At 39.3% G+C, this 16,686-nt stretch overlaps 1 protein-coding gene across 1 annotated transcript; it reads left to right on the top strand.

Moving 5' to 3' along the window:
• The first annotated feature begins 1,903 nt into the window (after positions 1-1,903).
• LOC127941821 (myosin heavy chain, fast skeletal muscle-like) lies at positions 1,904-14,538 on the top strand. Its single transcript, XM_052537263.1, has 39 exons — positions 1,904-2,116; positions 2,203-2,346; positions 2,411-2,567; positions 2,958-2,985; positions 3,089-3,200; positions 3,290-3,382; positions 3,476-3,539; positions 3,634-3,732; positions 3,815-3,918; positions 4,088-4,226; positions 4,309-4,427; positions 4,531-4,680; positions 4,768-4,938; positions 5,013-5,313; positions 5,583-5,650; positions 5,731-5,818; positions 5,898-6,015; positions 6,104-6,227; positions 6,698-6,834; positions 6,919-7,174; positions 7,259-7,501; positions 7,584-7,760; positions 7,856-8,001; positions 8,088-8,178; positions 8,283-8,672; positions 8,750-8,876; positions 8,964-9,082; positions 11,044-11,240; positions 11,332-11,515; positions 11,599-11,764; positions 11,862-11,986; positions 12,189-12,497; positions 12,604-12,807; positions 12,901-13,026; positions 13,169-13,339; positions 13,791-13,895; positions 13,985-14,080; positions 14,191-14,322; positions 14,439-14,538. Exons 1-39 carry the CDS (start codon positions 1,916-1,918, stop codon positions 14,454-14,456), a joined length of 5,799 nt encoding a protein of 1,932 aa, XP_052393223.1. The 5' UTR covers positions 1,904-1,915; the 3' UTR covers positions 14,457-14,538.
• The last annotated feature ends 2,148 nt before the right edge of the window (positions 14,539-16,686 follow it).

Consider the following 16,686-nt stretch of genomic DNA (forward strand, 5'->3'; position numbering starts at 1 on the left):
TCCACATGTTGACTGTTGTCTGTAAATTTATATTTAAATCGAGCTAAATTCTCAGGTTTATGACTGCAACACAAAGTCTGTTAATAATCTACAACAATACTAAACTGGAGCAGCTGATAAATGTTAACATATAAACATAAATCTAGAGAGTCTAGAGCAAGTCAAAAACATTGTTTAATAGTTTTTATTTATTCATTTATTTCAAAGTTACAGTAAACTGAAAAAGCAGTGTACTTACTGAGAAATCTTACAGTAATGTGATGATAGGTCAGATAAGTCTCGTTGAGTAACCTAAACTTCATGATTCAAACATGAGGTCTCTCTGTGCTATATTTATGATTTGTCCATATATGAACATGCTGTTTATAACTTTGAGAGTCATTATATGACCATGAAATAAGATTCATATCTGGAGTGATCACTGAGCTTTAATTGCCCAATAAAAATCTGACAGAGAGGATTTTATTTTATTTTTTCTTTCATTTGAAAGGACTGTTTCAGTCCATCTTTGGTAATTCATCTAAGTTTTTAAGTGTTCCTGTGATTGAACTAGATATTACATACAGAAAGCTCTTTGTGATTTTGAAAAACATTTACATATGTCAAGGTCAAGGTCAAGGTCAAGTTGATTTATTATGTGTCCAGAAGTTACAGTGTCCATTAAATGTGAAAACTGTAACTTTCCTCAGTTTGCAATTGAAGAGGAAATAATAGAGATGCTAAATGTCCAAAAAGAAATGTTGGAAGTGGCTGAACACAGGAATGTATCTGGTAAAACAGAGGAAAGAATGATAAATTACATCATGTGATTTAGAAATATCAATCGTTATATGACAGAAAGTTGCCCAAACATAAGTTGTATATGACCTTTTATCTAAAGTACAAACTTACAGTCATCACATTGTTTCCGTCTTGCTGTCACCTCTAAAATGAAAGAGCAGAGACAGCTGACTGCTTCTTCACATCTCAAACAAGTTCCTTCTCTTTGCCAAGATTAAAATAAGAAGCAACATTGAAATAAGATCTCAGTGAAATCAAATGAAATATTGTAAACAAACACACACACTCAGCAAGAAAGCCGACATTAAAAAGAAGAGACACAACATAAGAAAACAGGCTGGATCATCCAAATATCTATGATTGATATGTTATTGCTTTAAAATTAAAACATACAGTATCAATATCATGATTTTTTGACTGATTTTTGAAAGTAGCTTTGACTGCTTTTATTGTCCTCGTTTGTAAGTCGCTTTGGATAAAAGCATCTGCTAAATGACTAAATGTAAATGTAAATGAATGTAAGTATAGAAAAGCTGTTCAGTTGATGTAACCCATGAGAATAATTAAAATACGACATGCCCCAGCAAACCAAAAAAACAAATGAAGGTCAAATGAAGGCCAACATGTTGCTATTTTCCACCAGGACTGAGATGCATCATCATAAACCATGTAGAATAACATTACCAAATCCAGCCGGACAGTTCAGCTGAGTCTTCAGTAAAGATACTATATAAATGACAAGCTCTGATTGAAGCACAGTTGACACCAAAACTGGTGAGTCACTGTCTATCTATCTATCTATCTATCTATCTATCTATCTATCTATCTATCTATCTATCTATCTATCTATCTATCTATCTGTATAATTATTATTTAGTATATAGTCATTTATCTTTCTTATCTTATTCTTTTTCTTCAGAATCCTGAACTGGACAGCTGAGATTTCTATCTGAGTGTAACAGAAGGTAAAGAAGTTCCCAACTGATGGTGACATTATGATCTGTTTGGAGGTTTCACTGATTTGAATGTTTTAGGAGCGTTAGAGTTGACAGTTAGACATTGAGAATCAGAAAGTGAATCTAATGAAGTTTATCATCATAGTGATGTCTGTTGTGCTCCACAGTGAAGTACAATCATGGGAGATGGTGAAATGGAGTGTTTCGGCCCGGCGGCCATTTACCTCCGGAAGCCAGAGAAAGAGCGAATCGAGGCTCAGACCGCCCCCTTCGACGCCAAAACAGCATTCTTCGTGACAGATGCAGCGGAGATGTACTTGAAAAGTACTCTTGTTAGTAGAGAGGGTGGCAAAGCTACCGTCAAAACTCACTGTGGGAAAGTAAGTTTCATAGATTGAAAAAAAACGTTTTGATATGTTACAGTGCTTGTGTTTTCTCTTAAATAATGAAACAATGTTCATTACAGACTGTCACAGTAAAAGAAGATGATATCTTCCAAATGAATCCTCCCAAGTTTGACAAAATGGAGGACATGGCCATGATGACCCACCTCAATGAGCCTTCTGTGCTGTTTAACCTCAAAGAGCGTTACGCAGCATGGATGATCTATGTAAGTACATCATCATTTATTCCTGGAATAGGGCAGCAACACTGTAAAACGATCTCCATTTCAGACCTACTCTGGCTTGTTCTGTGCCACTGTCAATCCATACAAATGGCTCCCAGTGTACGACGCAGTTGTTGTGGCTGGATACAGAGGCAAAAAGAGGATTGAAGCCCCACCTCACATCTTCTCCATCTCTGACAACGCCTACCAGTTCATGCTCACTGGTGAGTGGACTCCAGCAGTCACTGAGAAAATACACTTTATAATATCTAGTGTGAAGCAATAACTCATTGTCTATAAATTGCTGTTTTGGCAGAATTCATAGAAAAGCTAAATCCAAATCATATGTATATATGAAAGACTTTAGTTAACAACTTCTCAGTAAACGATACCTAAATTAAGTTTACAAGCTGAGGAAACTGAGTGGTAAAGTTCAAATTAATGTTCAGTCAGTGAGTGCTTCATAACCATTATTTTACATTATTGTATTAAAAGTTACCTTCTTCTATATGCACTTATATGAATATATAAAAAAAATGGTGACACCTATTAAAATAATACCAATGCTAAAAGGAAAAAGTTAATCCTGTTAACATTTCACGGTTTAATTTCAGATCGTGAGAATCAGTCTATCCTGATTACGTGAGTAAATATTCTTCTGCTGACACAACCTGAAGTTTTTCAGTTATAATTGTAAATCAGTAAAAGATTCATGATTAAGTGATGATCTGGTATATATCTCCAGTGGAGAATCCGGTGCAGGAAAGACTGTGAACACAAAACGTGTCATTCAGTATTTTGCAACCGTTGCGATGTCTGGTCCAAAGAAGACAGAGTCCGCCTCTGGAAAAATGCAGGTTAGTGAATCTCTATTCTAGACGATGTTATTGATGACAGTGTTTGTGATTCACCTCCTGACTCTCCACTGTGCTACAATTACATCTAGGGATCTCTGGAGGACCAGATCATTGCAGCCAACCCTCTGCTGGAGGCTTATGGTAACGCCAAGACTATAAGGAACGACAACTCCTCTCGTTTTGTAAGTTGCACCTATGAATCATCATTTATAACATCATACATACAATTTCAAAGCAGGCAAACAGTTGAGCTTTTATCAATGATTTCAATCTAGGGTAAATTCATCAGGATTCACTTTGGGACCACTGGTAAACTGGCCAAAGCAGATATTGAAACTTGTGAGTCAACACTGTTTTAAGACAAACATTTTATTTGGAGGCTAAGATGTGGGTTAATCAATTAAATACAATGTCTTTTTTTTTTCTTGTAAAGATCTGCTAGAAAAGTCAAGGGTAACATTCCAGCTGTGTGCTGAGAGGAGCTATCACATCTTCTACCAGCTCATGACTGGACACAAGCCAGAGCTGCTCGGTGAGGAATCTACAGGATTGTGTTTCCACTTATTTCTATGTTTGAGAGCACTGGCAATATACTGCACTTCAACTCTTTACAGAGGCCCTGCTCATCTCCACCAACCCTTACGACTATCCAATGATCAGCCAGGGTGAAATCACTGTCAAGAGCATTGATGATGTGGAGGAGTTCATTGCCACAGATGTATGTGGACAACTGCAATATCATTATTAGTAGTAGTATTTTTTTGATTTTATGCAACATTTCTGAGCAAACAAACATCAGAAAATCACCAGTTCGAACTGAATACTGCATGACACATTATAAAATACTTCAATAAACCATATGATTTATTTGGTCTGTGTAAAAACAGACTGCTATTGACATTCTGGGCTTCACTGCTGATGAGAAAACCAGCATCTACAAGCTGACAGGTGCTGTGATGCATCATGGGGCCATGAAGTTCAAACAGAAGCAGAGAGAGGAGCAGGCCGAACCTGACGGCAATGAGGGTAAGATCACATTTTAGCACAAATGAACATATAATCAGTGACTTAATTATCAACAATAATGCATAAAACTCTGCTTCCTTAGCGGCTGATAAAATCGCCTACCTCATGGGCATCAACTCCGCTGACATGCTGAAAGCTCTGTGTTACCCCAGAGTGAAGGTCGGGAATGAGATGGTGACCAAAGGCCAGACAGTACCACAGGTGAAGACTTCATCGACACATTTAAATGTGGATACAGTGAGAAATGTCATAGTCATCGTGAGAAGTAAGGGTCAAAATATAATCTACAATGACCTTTTCTCAGGTGAACAATGCAGTCTCTGCACTCTGCAAGTCTGTCTATGAGAAAATGTTCTTGTGGATGGTCGTCCGCATCAATGAGATGTTGAACACGACGAATCCTAGAGAGTTCTACATCGGTGTGCTGGACATCGCTGGATTTGAGATCTTTGATGTGAGCATCAGTCATTAATGTGTCTGAAAGAATCAAGACATACAAGATAACCGTCAGTTGCAATAATTGCCTCTGTTGAATTATCAGTATAACAGCTTGGAGCAGCTTTGCATTAACTTCACAAATGAGAAACTGCAACAGTTCTTCAACCACACCATGTTTGTTCTGGAGCAAGAGGAGTACAAGAAAGAAGGCATTGAATGGGCGTTCATTGACTTTGGTATGGACTTGGCTGCCTGCATTGAGCTCATTGAGAAGGTAAGAGGATATTCAGTCAATTAAAACAACAATCTCACTGTGCCTGTACTTGAGTGTGAATATTTCTTCAACAGCCAATGGGCATCTTCTCCATCCTTGAAGAGGAGTGTATGTTCCCAAAGGCTACAGACTCAAGCTTCAAAAACAAGCTGCATGACCAGCATCTGGGCAAATGTGCAGCTTTCCAGAAGCCCAAGCCTGCCAAAGGCAAGGCAGAAGCCCACTTCTCTCTGGTGCACTACGCCGGCACTGTGGACTACAACATTACTGGCTGGCTGGAAAAGAACAAGGATCCACTGAACGACTCTGTCGTGCAACTTTACCAAAAGTCAGCACTCAAAGTGCTGGCCTTGCTGTATGTCACTGTGCCAGAAGGTATAAACATCTGCATTTCCTCAGTTCCTTTGTGTTTGAATGATGTACAAGACACCTCCTTATGCAAAACCTTAAAAAAATAATGAGATAATCAGAATGCAACAAACTATGTGATCAAGGGTTTTGGAGTTTCAAAATAAGAAGTGTATATATGCAAGAGAACAGTTAGATTCAACAAGAGGTAAACAGAGATTTATTGAAGGGGTTAATGGAAAGCAACACAAGATTAACAAAAAAACAAAAAACTTTCTGTCATTGATATAAAACAGAGGGAGGTGGAAAGAAAGCAGGCAAGAAGAAGGGTGGTTCCTTCCAGACGGTGTCTGCACTTTTTAGGGTAAACAGATTTTCTCTCTTATTGAAGTTTCTTAATTGTTTCACCGTTACAGATTAGAATAATTATAAATGTTTCCACAGGAGAACTTGGCTAAGCTGATGTCTAACCTGAGGAGCACCCACCCTCACTTTGTGCGCTGCTTGATTCCTAATGAATCCAAGACTCCAGGTAATCTTGATCCCTGAAGACTCAAATGCATCACAGTTTTGAAACAACACCTGAAACCTTAAGAATATTTGCATTTCAGGTCTGATGGAGAACTTCCTGGTTATCCACCAGCTCAGGTGTAATGGTGTGCTGGAGGGCATCAGAATCTGCAGGAAGGGTTTCCCCAGCAGAATCCACTACGGTGACTTCAAGCAGAGGTAAAGATACTTAGAGATGATGTATCATCTAATCTTCACTTCCTTACATATTTCACAAGAATACTACTCTCCCCTAAATGTCCTCTAGATACAAAATATTAAACGCTAGCGTCATCCCTGAGGGACATTTCATTGACAACAAAAAGGCTACAGAGAAACTCTTGGGCTCTATTGATGTTGACCACACCCAATACAAATTTGGACATACCAAGGTGAGCTGTTCACCAAATACACCATGTGGACAAAACTATTTCAGTGCTTTCCTTCTAAATTTTGACTCTGCTACAGTACAATGACATTGTAGAAGATTCAGTCCATCCAATTGTCCTGTAACATTCTTAGGAAGGAAGGTGTGAAGCTTTTGAATAGGCGTTCAAGTCTAGGCTTTGTGCCAGTGAAGTTATTCCACACCAGATTACACCAAAAATTCCTAGATGGACCCCTCTTTGTGTACTGGACACTGTCATACCTCCTCAAACTGTGACATCAAAAAAGAAAGGACATAATTCTCTCAAATGTCATTCTATACTATAGTATAAAACATAATAGATTTTTCCCCATTGAAATTACTAGAACAGTCAAATTCAATTATTATTAGGGCCATATAGTGTCATCTACTCTGAAAATGATGTATTAGCTTCTTCAACACTACGTCTGTAATATTTTCCAAATGTTCTTGTAGGTGTTCTTCAAAGCTGGTCTGTTGGGTACTCTTGAGGAGATGAGAGATGAGAAACTAGTAAATCTGGTTACCATGACTCAGGCTCTGGCCCGAGGATATGTCACGAGGAAGGAGTTTGTCAAAATGATGGAGAGGAGGTACAACTTACAATAATGTTTGGAACACAACTGTCTAGTAGCACAGCGTGATAAAGGCTGATATACTGATTACAATCTACACAGGGAGTCAGTTTTTGCCATCCAATACAACATCCGCTCATTCATGAATGTGAAACATTGGCCATGGATGAAGGTGTACTTCAAGATCAAGCCTCTTCTGAAGAGTGCAGAGAGTGAAAAAGAAATGGCATCAATGAAGGAGAACTTTGAGAAAATGAAAGAAGATTTAACAAAGGCATTAGCTAAAAAGAAGGAGCTTGAGGAGAAAATGGTGTCAATTGTTCAGGAGAAAAACGATCTTCTACAGCAAGTAACGTCTGTGAGTATTTCAGCTCTTATTTATCCCAATATGATCCTACAGCTATGAACATAAGTCATTAACTATATCCATGTCAATGAACAGGAATCTGAAAACCTCTCTGATGCTGAGGAGAGATGTGAAGGGCTCATCAAAAGCAAGATCCAGCTCGAGGGCAAACTCAAAGAGACAAACGAGAGACTGGAGGATGAGGAGGAAATCAATGCTGAACTGACTGCCAAGAAGAGGAAACTGGAGGACGAATGCTCCGAGCTGAAGAAAGACATCGATGACCTGGAGCTCACCTTGGCCAAAGTGGAGAAGGAGAAACATGCAACAGAGAATAAAGTCAGTCTTTTATATATGTATATATTGCAGATTGTGATTTGGGCTCTTGATAATGAAAGCATTAATCAATGTTTCCATTTAGGTGAAAAACCTGACGGAGGAGATGGCCTCTCAGGATGAGAGCATTGCTAAGCTGACCAAAGAGAAGAAAGCCCTCCAAGAGGCACACCAGCAGACTCTTGATGACCTTCAGGCAGAGGAAGACAAAGTCAACACTCTGACTAAAGCTAAGACAAAGCTTGAGCAGCAAGTGGACGATGTAAGATGTTTGGCATAAGAATACGACCATGCATTAATGAGAAATCAAATGTAGTGCAATACCAGATTTTAATGCTCCAGTTTGTGTAACAATAGCTTGAGGGCTCATTGGAGCAAGAGAAGAAGCTCCGTATGGACCTTGAGAGAGTCAAGAGGAAGCTTGAGGGTGATCTGAAACTGGCCCAGGAGTCCATAATGGACCTGGAGAATGAAAAACAGCTATCAGATGAGAAGATCAAAAAGTGAGTGGCCATCAGATTTTGAACTTTACACAATTAAACAAAATAAGTATTTGGCACATTTTAAAAAACAACACTTTAATAAACAGGAAGGACTTTGAGATAAGTCAGTTTCTCAGCAAGATAGAGGATGAACAGTCTTTGGGAGCACAGCTTCAGAAGAAGATCAAAGAACTTCAGGTAACACTAGCTCTAATCTTTCTGATGTGAAATGGTGAAGTGGACGCATAGCTGGAAAAATCCACGTTACAAATATCAGTAAAGAAGTCTTTTTTTACATTCAGGCCCGTATCGAGGAGCTGGAAGAGGAAATTGAGGCAGAGCGATCTGCTCGTGCCAAAGTGGAGAAGCAGAGAGCTGATCTTTCCAGGGAACTTGAAGAGATCAGCGAGAGGCTTGAGGAAGCTGGTGGTGCCACTGCTGCTCAGATTGAGATGAACAAGAAGCGTGAAGCTGAGTTCCAGAAGATGCGTCGTGATCTGGAAGAGTCCACCTTGCAGCATGAAGCTACAGCTGCAGCTCTCCGAAAGAAGCAGGCAGACAGTGTGTCTGAGCTCGGAGAACAGATCGACAACCTCCAGCGGGTCAAGCAGAAGCTGGAGAAGGAGAAGAGTGAATACAAGATGGAGATTGATGATTTGTCAAGCAACATGGAGGCTGTGGCTAAAGCAAAGGTAATGTCACTAGATGATAATTAATAAGTACAAAATCATCTTTACAAACATATTCATATAATCTCTAATCTATTTAGGGTAATTTAGAGAAGATGTGCCGCACTCTTGAAGACCAGCTGAGTGAAATCAAGGCCAAAAGTGATGAAAATAGTCGCCAATTGAACGACATGAATGCACAACGAGCCAGACTTCAGACTGAAAATGGTAAGAGAGTAAGCTACACTTTAAAAATCTTAAAACAAAATTGAGTTAAAAGATTCTGTTATTATATATCTGTAACCTGTTTCTAAGGTGAATTTAGCCGTCAGCTGGAAGAGAAAGAAGCACTTGTTTCACAGCTAACTAGAGGAAAACAGGCTTTTACTCAGCAAATTGAGGACCTCAAAAGACATGTTGAGGAAGAAGTCAAGGTAGAGTTGCAAATATTGAAATTTGCTTCTGAAAGGGTGTGGCGCAAGTCCAAAAATACTACTGACCTTATTGTGTATCAGTCACTCCTATCTTCTTTCTCTGGTAATGTCTCGTCTGCTAAAATGACATACTACCATAACAAAATTAGCAATTCATCTAACTCTCGAATGCTTTTTAAAACATTTTCCTCACTTCTTTGTCCTCCTCCTCCCCCTCCTGTTTTATCTCTAATAGCTGACGACTTTGCCACGTTTTTCATTAATAAAATTAAACACATTAGTGCACAATTTTCCACACCACAATCAGTCAAGCTCATATCACCAGCAAACATACACTCATTTACATCCTTCTCTTCACTCTCTGAGGCAGAAGTGTCAAAGCTCATCCTTTCTAATCACCCTACAACTTGCCCACTTGATCCTATTCCATCTCATCTCCTTCGAGCCATTTCTCCTGAATTGTACCTGCACTCACTCACATCATCAACACTTCCCTCCAAACTGGTGTTTTTCCCTCATCATTTAGACAGGCACGTATAACTCCACTACTTAAGAAACCCAACGTCAACACATCTCTTTTATAGAACTACAGACCAGTTTCCCTTCTTCCTTTTTTTGCAAAAACACTTGAACGAGCTGTGTTCAAACAAGTCTCTACATTTCTCACACACAACAATCTCCTTGACAGCAACCAATCTGGCTTCAGAAGTGGACATTCAACTGAGACGGCCTTGCTCTCAGTTGTTGAAGCTCTAAGACTGGCAAGAGCAGAATCCAAATCTTCAGTACTTATCCTGCTTGATCTGTCCGCTGTCCGCTTGATCTCCCGCTTCCATCACAATTTCACCATCAAGTTAGGCACATCAACCATAACTCCTTCAAAAACAGCTAGAAGCCTTGGAGTTATGATTGATGATCGGCTGACTTTCTCAGACCACATTGCTAAAACTGTCCGATCCTGCAGATTTGCTTTTTTCAACATCAAGAAGATCAAGCCCTTTCTTTGGGAACATGCTGCACAACTCCTTGTTCAAGCTCTTGTTCTGTCCAGGCTGGACTATTGCAATGCCCTCTTGGCAGGTCTTCCAGCCAATTCTATCTAACCTTTACAATTAATTCAGAACGCGGCAGCAAGATTAATTTTTAATGAGCCAAAAAGAATACACGTCACACCTCTGTTTATCAATTTGCACTGGCTTCCAATAGCTGCCCGCATAAAATTCAAGGCATTGATGTTTGCCTACAAAACTACCTCTGGCTCTGCACCCATTTACCTAAATTTGTTACTTCAGACTTATGTGCCTTCTAGAAGCTTGCGTTCTGCAAGTGAACGTCGCTTGATTGTGCCATCCCAAAGAAGCACAAAGTCACTTTTACAGACTTTTAAATTAAATGTTCCCTTCTGGTGGAATGAACTCCCCAACTCAATCCGAGCAGCTGAGTCCTTAGCCATCTTCAAGTATCGGCTTAAAACACATCTCTTGCATCTTTATTTGACCCTCTAACTTTAACACTCACTATTCTAATTTTATTCTTTAAAAAATCGAACTACCTTTCTAATCTTTTTGTATTCTATTTTCTTTTCATTTATTATGCAATTGTATATGTATGTGTGTGTGTATGTGTAAAGACCTCTAACTAGCTTGCTCTATTCTTTTTTTTTTTTCTATCTGTTTACATTTTATTTATTATATTATTTAAAATCCCATGCTACATGTACTGTGTTAACCTAACTAAGACTTATATATCATTGCTCTTTTTGTTGTTTTTGATTGCTTCCACTGTCTTCATCTGTAAGTCGCTTTGGATAAAGCCTCTGCTAAATGAATGAATGTAATGTAATGTAAATGTAAATATTACTTTGTTTTGATAATGAAATTATGCTTAAAGTTTTTTTTTTATATCTAAGCCATCGTGTAGATGGTAGAGTGTTTAAAATCCCCAAATGTGCCACCCTACAGGCCAAGAATGCTCTGGCCCATGCGGTTCAGTCTGCCCGTCATGACTGTGATTTGCTCAGAGAGCAGTATGAGGAGGAGCAGGAGGCCAAAACTGAACTCCAGCGGGGAATGTCTAAAGCCAACAGTGAGGTGGCCCAGTGGAGAGCCAAATATGAGACTGATGCCATTCAACGCACTGAAGAGCTTGAGGAAGCCAAGTAAATACAGCAAAGAAAAAAGTCTTCAGTACCCTACATTTCATATCACAAATTTTAGTAAGATTTCATCATTTAATACTCCTTTCTTCAGGAAAAAGCTGGCACTGCGTCTGCAGGATGCTGAAGAATCCATTGAGGCAATGAACTCCAAGTGTGCCTCTCTGGAAAAGACCAAACAGAGGCTTCAGGGTGAAGTGGAGGACCTCATGATTGATGGGGAGAGGGCAAATGCACTGGCTGCCAACCTTGACAAGAAGCAGAGAAACTTTGATAAGGTAAGAAAGATGTGGATAATCTTCAAATCCAAACCTTGAACCATGGACTTGGCTAGTTAACAATGACTACATTTCTTCTTCAGGTCCTAGCAGAGTGGAAGCAGAAGTATGAGGAAAGCCAGGCTGAACTAGAAGCTGCTCAGAAAGAAGCTCGTTCTCTCAGCACTGAGCTTTTCAAAATGAAGAACTCCTATGAAGAAGCTCTTGACCACCTCGAGACCCTGAAGAGGGAGAACAAGAATCTGCAACGTAAATGGCACTTTTATTTTTACAGCAAGGATTTTAAAGAACAGAGATGCATTTAAAAACAGAAAATGATGTACAATTGATTTTTAAATACTTTCAGAGGAGATTTCTGACCTCTCTGAGCAGCTTGGAGAGACCGGAAAGTGCATTCATGAGTTAGAGAAAGCCAAGAAGACAGTGGAGTCTGAGAAAGTTGAGATCCAGACTGCACTCGAAGAAGCAGAGGTGACATTCCTTTGCTACAATAACATCACACCAGTGCTTTGAACAATATTAAAATATTGTACATGTAGTGGTTCAAAAACTTAAAGGAATGTAATTATTTCCTTCTTAAACAATCACAGATGTACTCCCATAACTCTGGAGGCATAAAGTACATTTTGACAAGTTTTAAATTTGAGTCAATTATTTCCTTTTTGCCTTGCAGGCCACCCTGGAGCATGAAGAGTCCAAGATTCTCCGTGTGCAGCTGGAGCTGAACCAGGTGAAGAGCGAGATTGACAGGAAGCTGGCAGAGAAGGATGAGGAGATAGAACAGATCAAGAGGAACAGCCAAAGAGTGATGGATTCCATGCAGAGCACTCTGGACTCTGAGATCAGGAGCAGAAATGATGCCCTGAGAGTCAAAAAGAAGATGGAGGGAGATCTGAATGAGATGGAGGTCCAGTTGAGTCATGCCAACCGCCAGGCTGCTGAGGCCCAGAAACAGCTCAGGAACGTCCAAGGACAGCTCAAGGTATCTCTCTGTAGAATGAGGAGTTTAAATGTTTCATAATATGAATATGATACACAAAATAACTGAAGCATGACATGCAACTAACAAAGAAAGAACATTGCCACAGGATGCCCAACTGCACCTTGATGAAGCTGTCAGAGGACAGGAGGACATGAAGGAGCAGGTGGCCATGGTGGAGCGCAGGAATGGCCTGATGCAAGCAGAGATTGAGGAGCTGAGAGCTGCACTGGAGCAAACAGAGAGAGGCCGCAAAGTGGCTGAGCAGGAGCTGGTGGATGCCAGCGAACGCGTGGGACTGCTGCACTCACAAGTACTAAAGATGATTAAATACTAACAACAAATTCAGGTAACATGATAATGTTTTAGTTAAATATACACTAAACTATCTGCTTAAATCCTGCAGAATACGAGTCTTATTAACACCAAGAAGAAGCTTGAGACTGATCTGATCCAGGTTCAAGGTGAGGTGGATGATGCAGTCCAGGAGGCCAGAAATGCAGAGGAGAAGGCCAAGAAGGCCATCACTGATGTGGGTGTTTGCAGTCTGTTGCTCTCTTCTAATCTAAACAGTTATTTGACTTTGTTTAGCTGCATGTGGTAGCAAAGAGAACATTCATGGAAGCTAATTCTATCTATATTGGTAAGCTGATTTCCATTGTCTTATATTTCAGGCTGCCATGATGGCTGAGGAGCTGAAGAAGGAGCAGGACACCAGTGCTCACCTGGAGAGGATGAAGAAGAACATGGAGGTGACTGTCAAAGACCTGCAGCACCGTCTGGATGAAGCTGAGAGTCTGGCCATGAAGGGTGGAAAGAAGCAGCTCCAGAAACTGGAGTCCAGGGTAAATTACAGACTAAATACAGACTTAGGGTGAACTCATACTAGGAACGGTTGCCTTGTGATGAACCAGAGTGCGATTATAACAGGTGACAGTGATGGAGGAATTTGCAGCTATACTCACAAAGTATAAATACTGTTTATCAATAAGGTGAAAACTGGACCTGTTATAAACCTACTATACTCAATACTCAAATTAACTTTCCAAGTAGTTATAAATGTTATTTGTAGAAAATATGACCCAACTGAACCATGCTCTGGCTGACCTCTTCAAGCGGGCCAGGACAGGGTTCAGTGTACCGTGCTCAGATATGGTACAGAGTGATCACACTAGTCAAACAAACCAGGGGGTGGTTTGGGGGTGCTCGGGCATGGTTCACCTAGAGAGGGAAACCTTTCGATGAACTGGCCATGGTAGAGATTTGACAGGTGATAACAATAACTCTCTACTGAAGGTGCATGAGTTGGAGGCTGAAGTTGAAGCTGAACAGAGACGTGGTGCAGAAGCTGTGAAAGGAGTGCGCAAATATGAAAGGAGAGTGAAGGAGCTCACCTACCAGGTAAAACTACACAAGAATTAGATATTTAACACCTTTCATGATGATATACATAGATTAACCAAGACCATGAACAATTATTACTCACAAAGACTGAGGAAGACAAGAAGAATGTGACTCGACTGCAGGATCTGGTAGACAAGCTGCAGCTGAAAGTGAAGGCCTACAAACGCCAAGCTGAAGAATCTGTAAGTCTAATGTCAATGTTTTGAGTGTTTTGACATTTTCTATTCAATACACTCAGTGCCATGAGAACAATGCTCTGAAAGGGGTTGGATATCTTGTGTAATCCTAACAGGAGGAGCAGGCCAACACTCACCTGTCCAGATACAGGAAGGTGCAGCATGAGCTGGAGGAGTCTCATGAGCGCGCTGACATCGCCGAGTCCCAGGTCAACAAGCTGAGAACCAAGAGCCGTGAAGCTGGGAAGGTAACAACAGATGATGATTATTTAGAGAAAAATGACTTATATATATATAATCTATTAAATATTTTCAATAAAATCTATTTTTTTTAATAAATTGATCTTTTTTTTTCATTTTCAAGACTAAAGCTGAAGAATGAAGACAAGACAAAACACCTACAAGCAAGCATATGACTGACTTGTCCTGAGTTCTGTGTCCATTAAATGGCAAATTAATTGAAAGCTTTATTGTCCATTATTTTTTCCGCTATCAAACTTTTATCATTTACTCTATTACTATTTTAAAAGACAACTATGAGGCATGATGTGGTACAGAACAAAAAAAGAGTTTACTGAAATTGTGATAGTAACATTAAGAAACCAGAATAAAAAAGCAGGGGTGAAAAATGAAAACCGGAAACAGCCTGAACTTTATAACAAAAATGTGAACTTATCTGTGTCTGTCGCTTTGGATAAAAGAGTCTGCAAAATGCATGAATGTAAATGTCCTGGAATAAAACAAAAGTCACTGGAAAATAAAAAACACAGAACACAAAATCCTCACGGAGACAAATAGAAAATGGGTATATTTCCCACTGTAAAAAGACATTAGATGAAACAACAGAGGAAATACCAGAATACACGGGGAAAGGGCATGGCCAGGCTTTGAAAATTAGTGAGATCCAGGGAGTTTCTATAGTGGAATGCATTTAGACTACGTGTAAATAGCCCGCCTTGTTGGCTGAAACTATTTGCACTAACTTGACCCACCAATGTGTGATTCAGCTAGTGAACACTACAAAAGACAACAATCAATTATCAGCTTTAGTGGCGCAGATGGTAAATTGTATTATATGTTCATTTGGCTTTGATCGACCTGGTTTCAAATCCGCCTTTTGGGGAACTTATTTTCTCCTTTTTCAAATCACATCAGAAAAGCATTTATTTTCAATGAAAATGAAAAATATAATAAAAGTTGAAAATAAAGTATCGGGTAGAGTTAGGATAGGTGTATGGAGGACTTTATTGTTCCAATAGGATGGCATACATTTATTAATTTGAATTAAAATTAAAATTTACACTCAAAAGGTTACTACTGTTTTACAATGTGCTACAATAGTATAGTGCAGATAATGGCCACTATTTGCAATAAGTAGTAAAATGTTTACATAGTGTAAATATAATCTATAGTTTGTTGCACTTAGTATAAATAGTATCTATTGCTATTAGCACTTAGTGTAAATACCATATCACAAAAAAATTCTGCTATTTGCACATAGTGTAAATAGCATCTATCGCTAAGAAAATATGCTATCTTCACTTAGTGCAAATAGCTGCTGCCCCTAAACATCGCTGTGAGATCCAATGATAAGCTCTTCAATTCATCAAAGAACATAAATGTCTCAGTGATTACTCTAGTTTAAATCCTAATGAAACGATGCTGACAGGAGAAACCATTATTTAAAATAATAAAGTAAAAGAAGAAAGTAATATGGACATTTGACTTTAAGGACTTTTTTGTGTGTGTCATAAAATCATAAAAAACGTTGAAATGCATGGCAGTACACATATTACCAGCTTCACTTATTACTACTATTAAGGGGGAGTCGTGGCCTAATGATTAGAGAGTCGGACTCCCAATCGAAGGGTTGTGAGTTCGAGTCTCGGGCCGGCAGGAATTGTAGGTGGGGGGAATGCATGTACAGTTCTCTCTCCACCTGTAATATCATGACTTAGGTGCCCTTGAGCAAGGCATCGAACCCCCAACTGCTCCCCGGGCTCCGCACCGTGTGTGCGTGTGCGCGCGCACTTCGGATGGGTTAAATGCAGAGCACAAATTCTGAGTATGGGTCACCATACTTGGCTGAATGTCACTTCACTTTCACTTTTACTAACCAGTTTGACTTTATTTCTGTCAGACGTCTACAGAAGTTATTTTTGAGAATTAACAGAGATTTAGATGTTGAGGTTTTATTTGAAAATGTTTGATCACCATTATTGTGATCAGTGTTTGCTTTAGTTGGGTAGTTTGACTCTTGGCTTAGTAAGTTTGTGGTTCTTGTAATAGTGTTTACCAAAACACATAATTTGTTATAAAAGGAGCCATGAACAAATATAAGGTGATATAGTTTTCATAATCATAAAGAAAAATGATTGAGGATAATTTTTCTTGTCATTGACCCAATTGTTAATTAACAATGTTCAAAAAACAATACTTTCTTCCTTCAGATCAGACATTCTGATTTTTTTTTAAAATGCATTTTGAGAGAAAAATCTTTTGAGACACATAGACATCAATAATCAGTATATGAATCTCAACAATGGTGACATGCTTCATGCAGCAATGCATGCTGGGAGACACCATAGTATAAAACTCATGGCTCCCAGCAT

Source organism: Carassius gibelio, chromosome A21 (genome assembly GCF_023724105.1).
Source record: "Carassius gibelio isolate Cgi1373 ecotype wild population from Czech Republic chromosome A21, carGib1.2-hapl.c, whole genome shotgun sequence".
In the NCBI taxonomy this organism is placed as follows: domain Eukaryota; kingdom Metazoa; phylum Chordata; class Actinopteri; order Cypriniformes; family Cyprinidae; genus Carassius; species Carassius gibelio.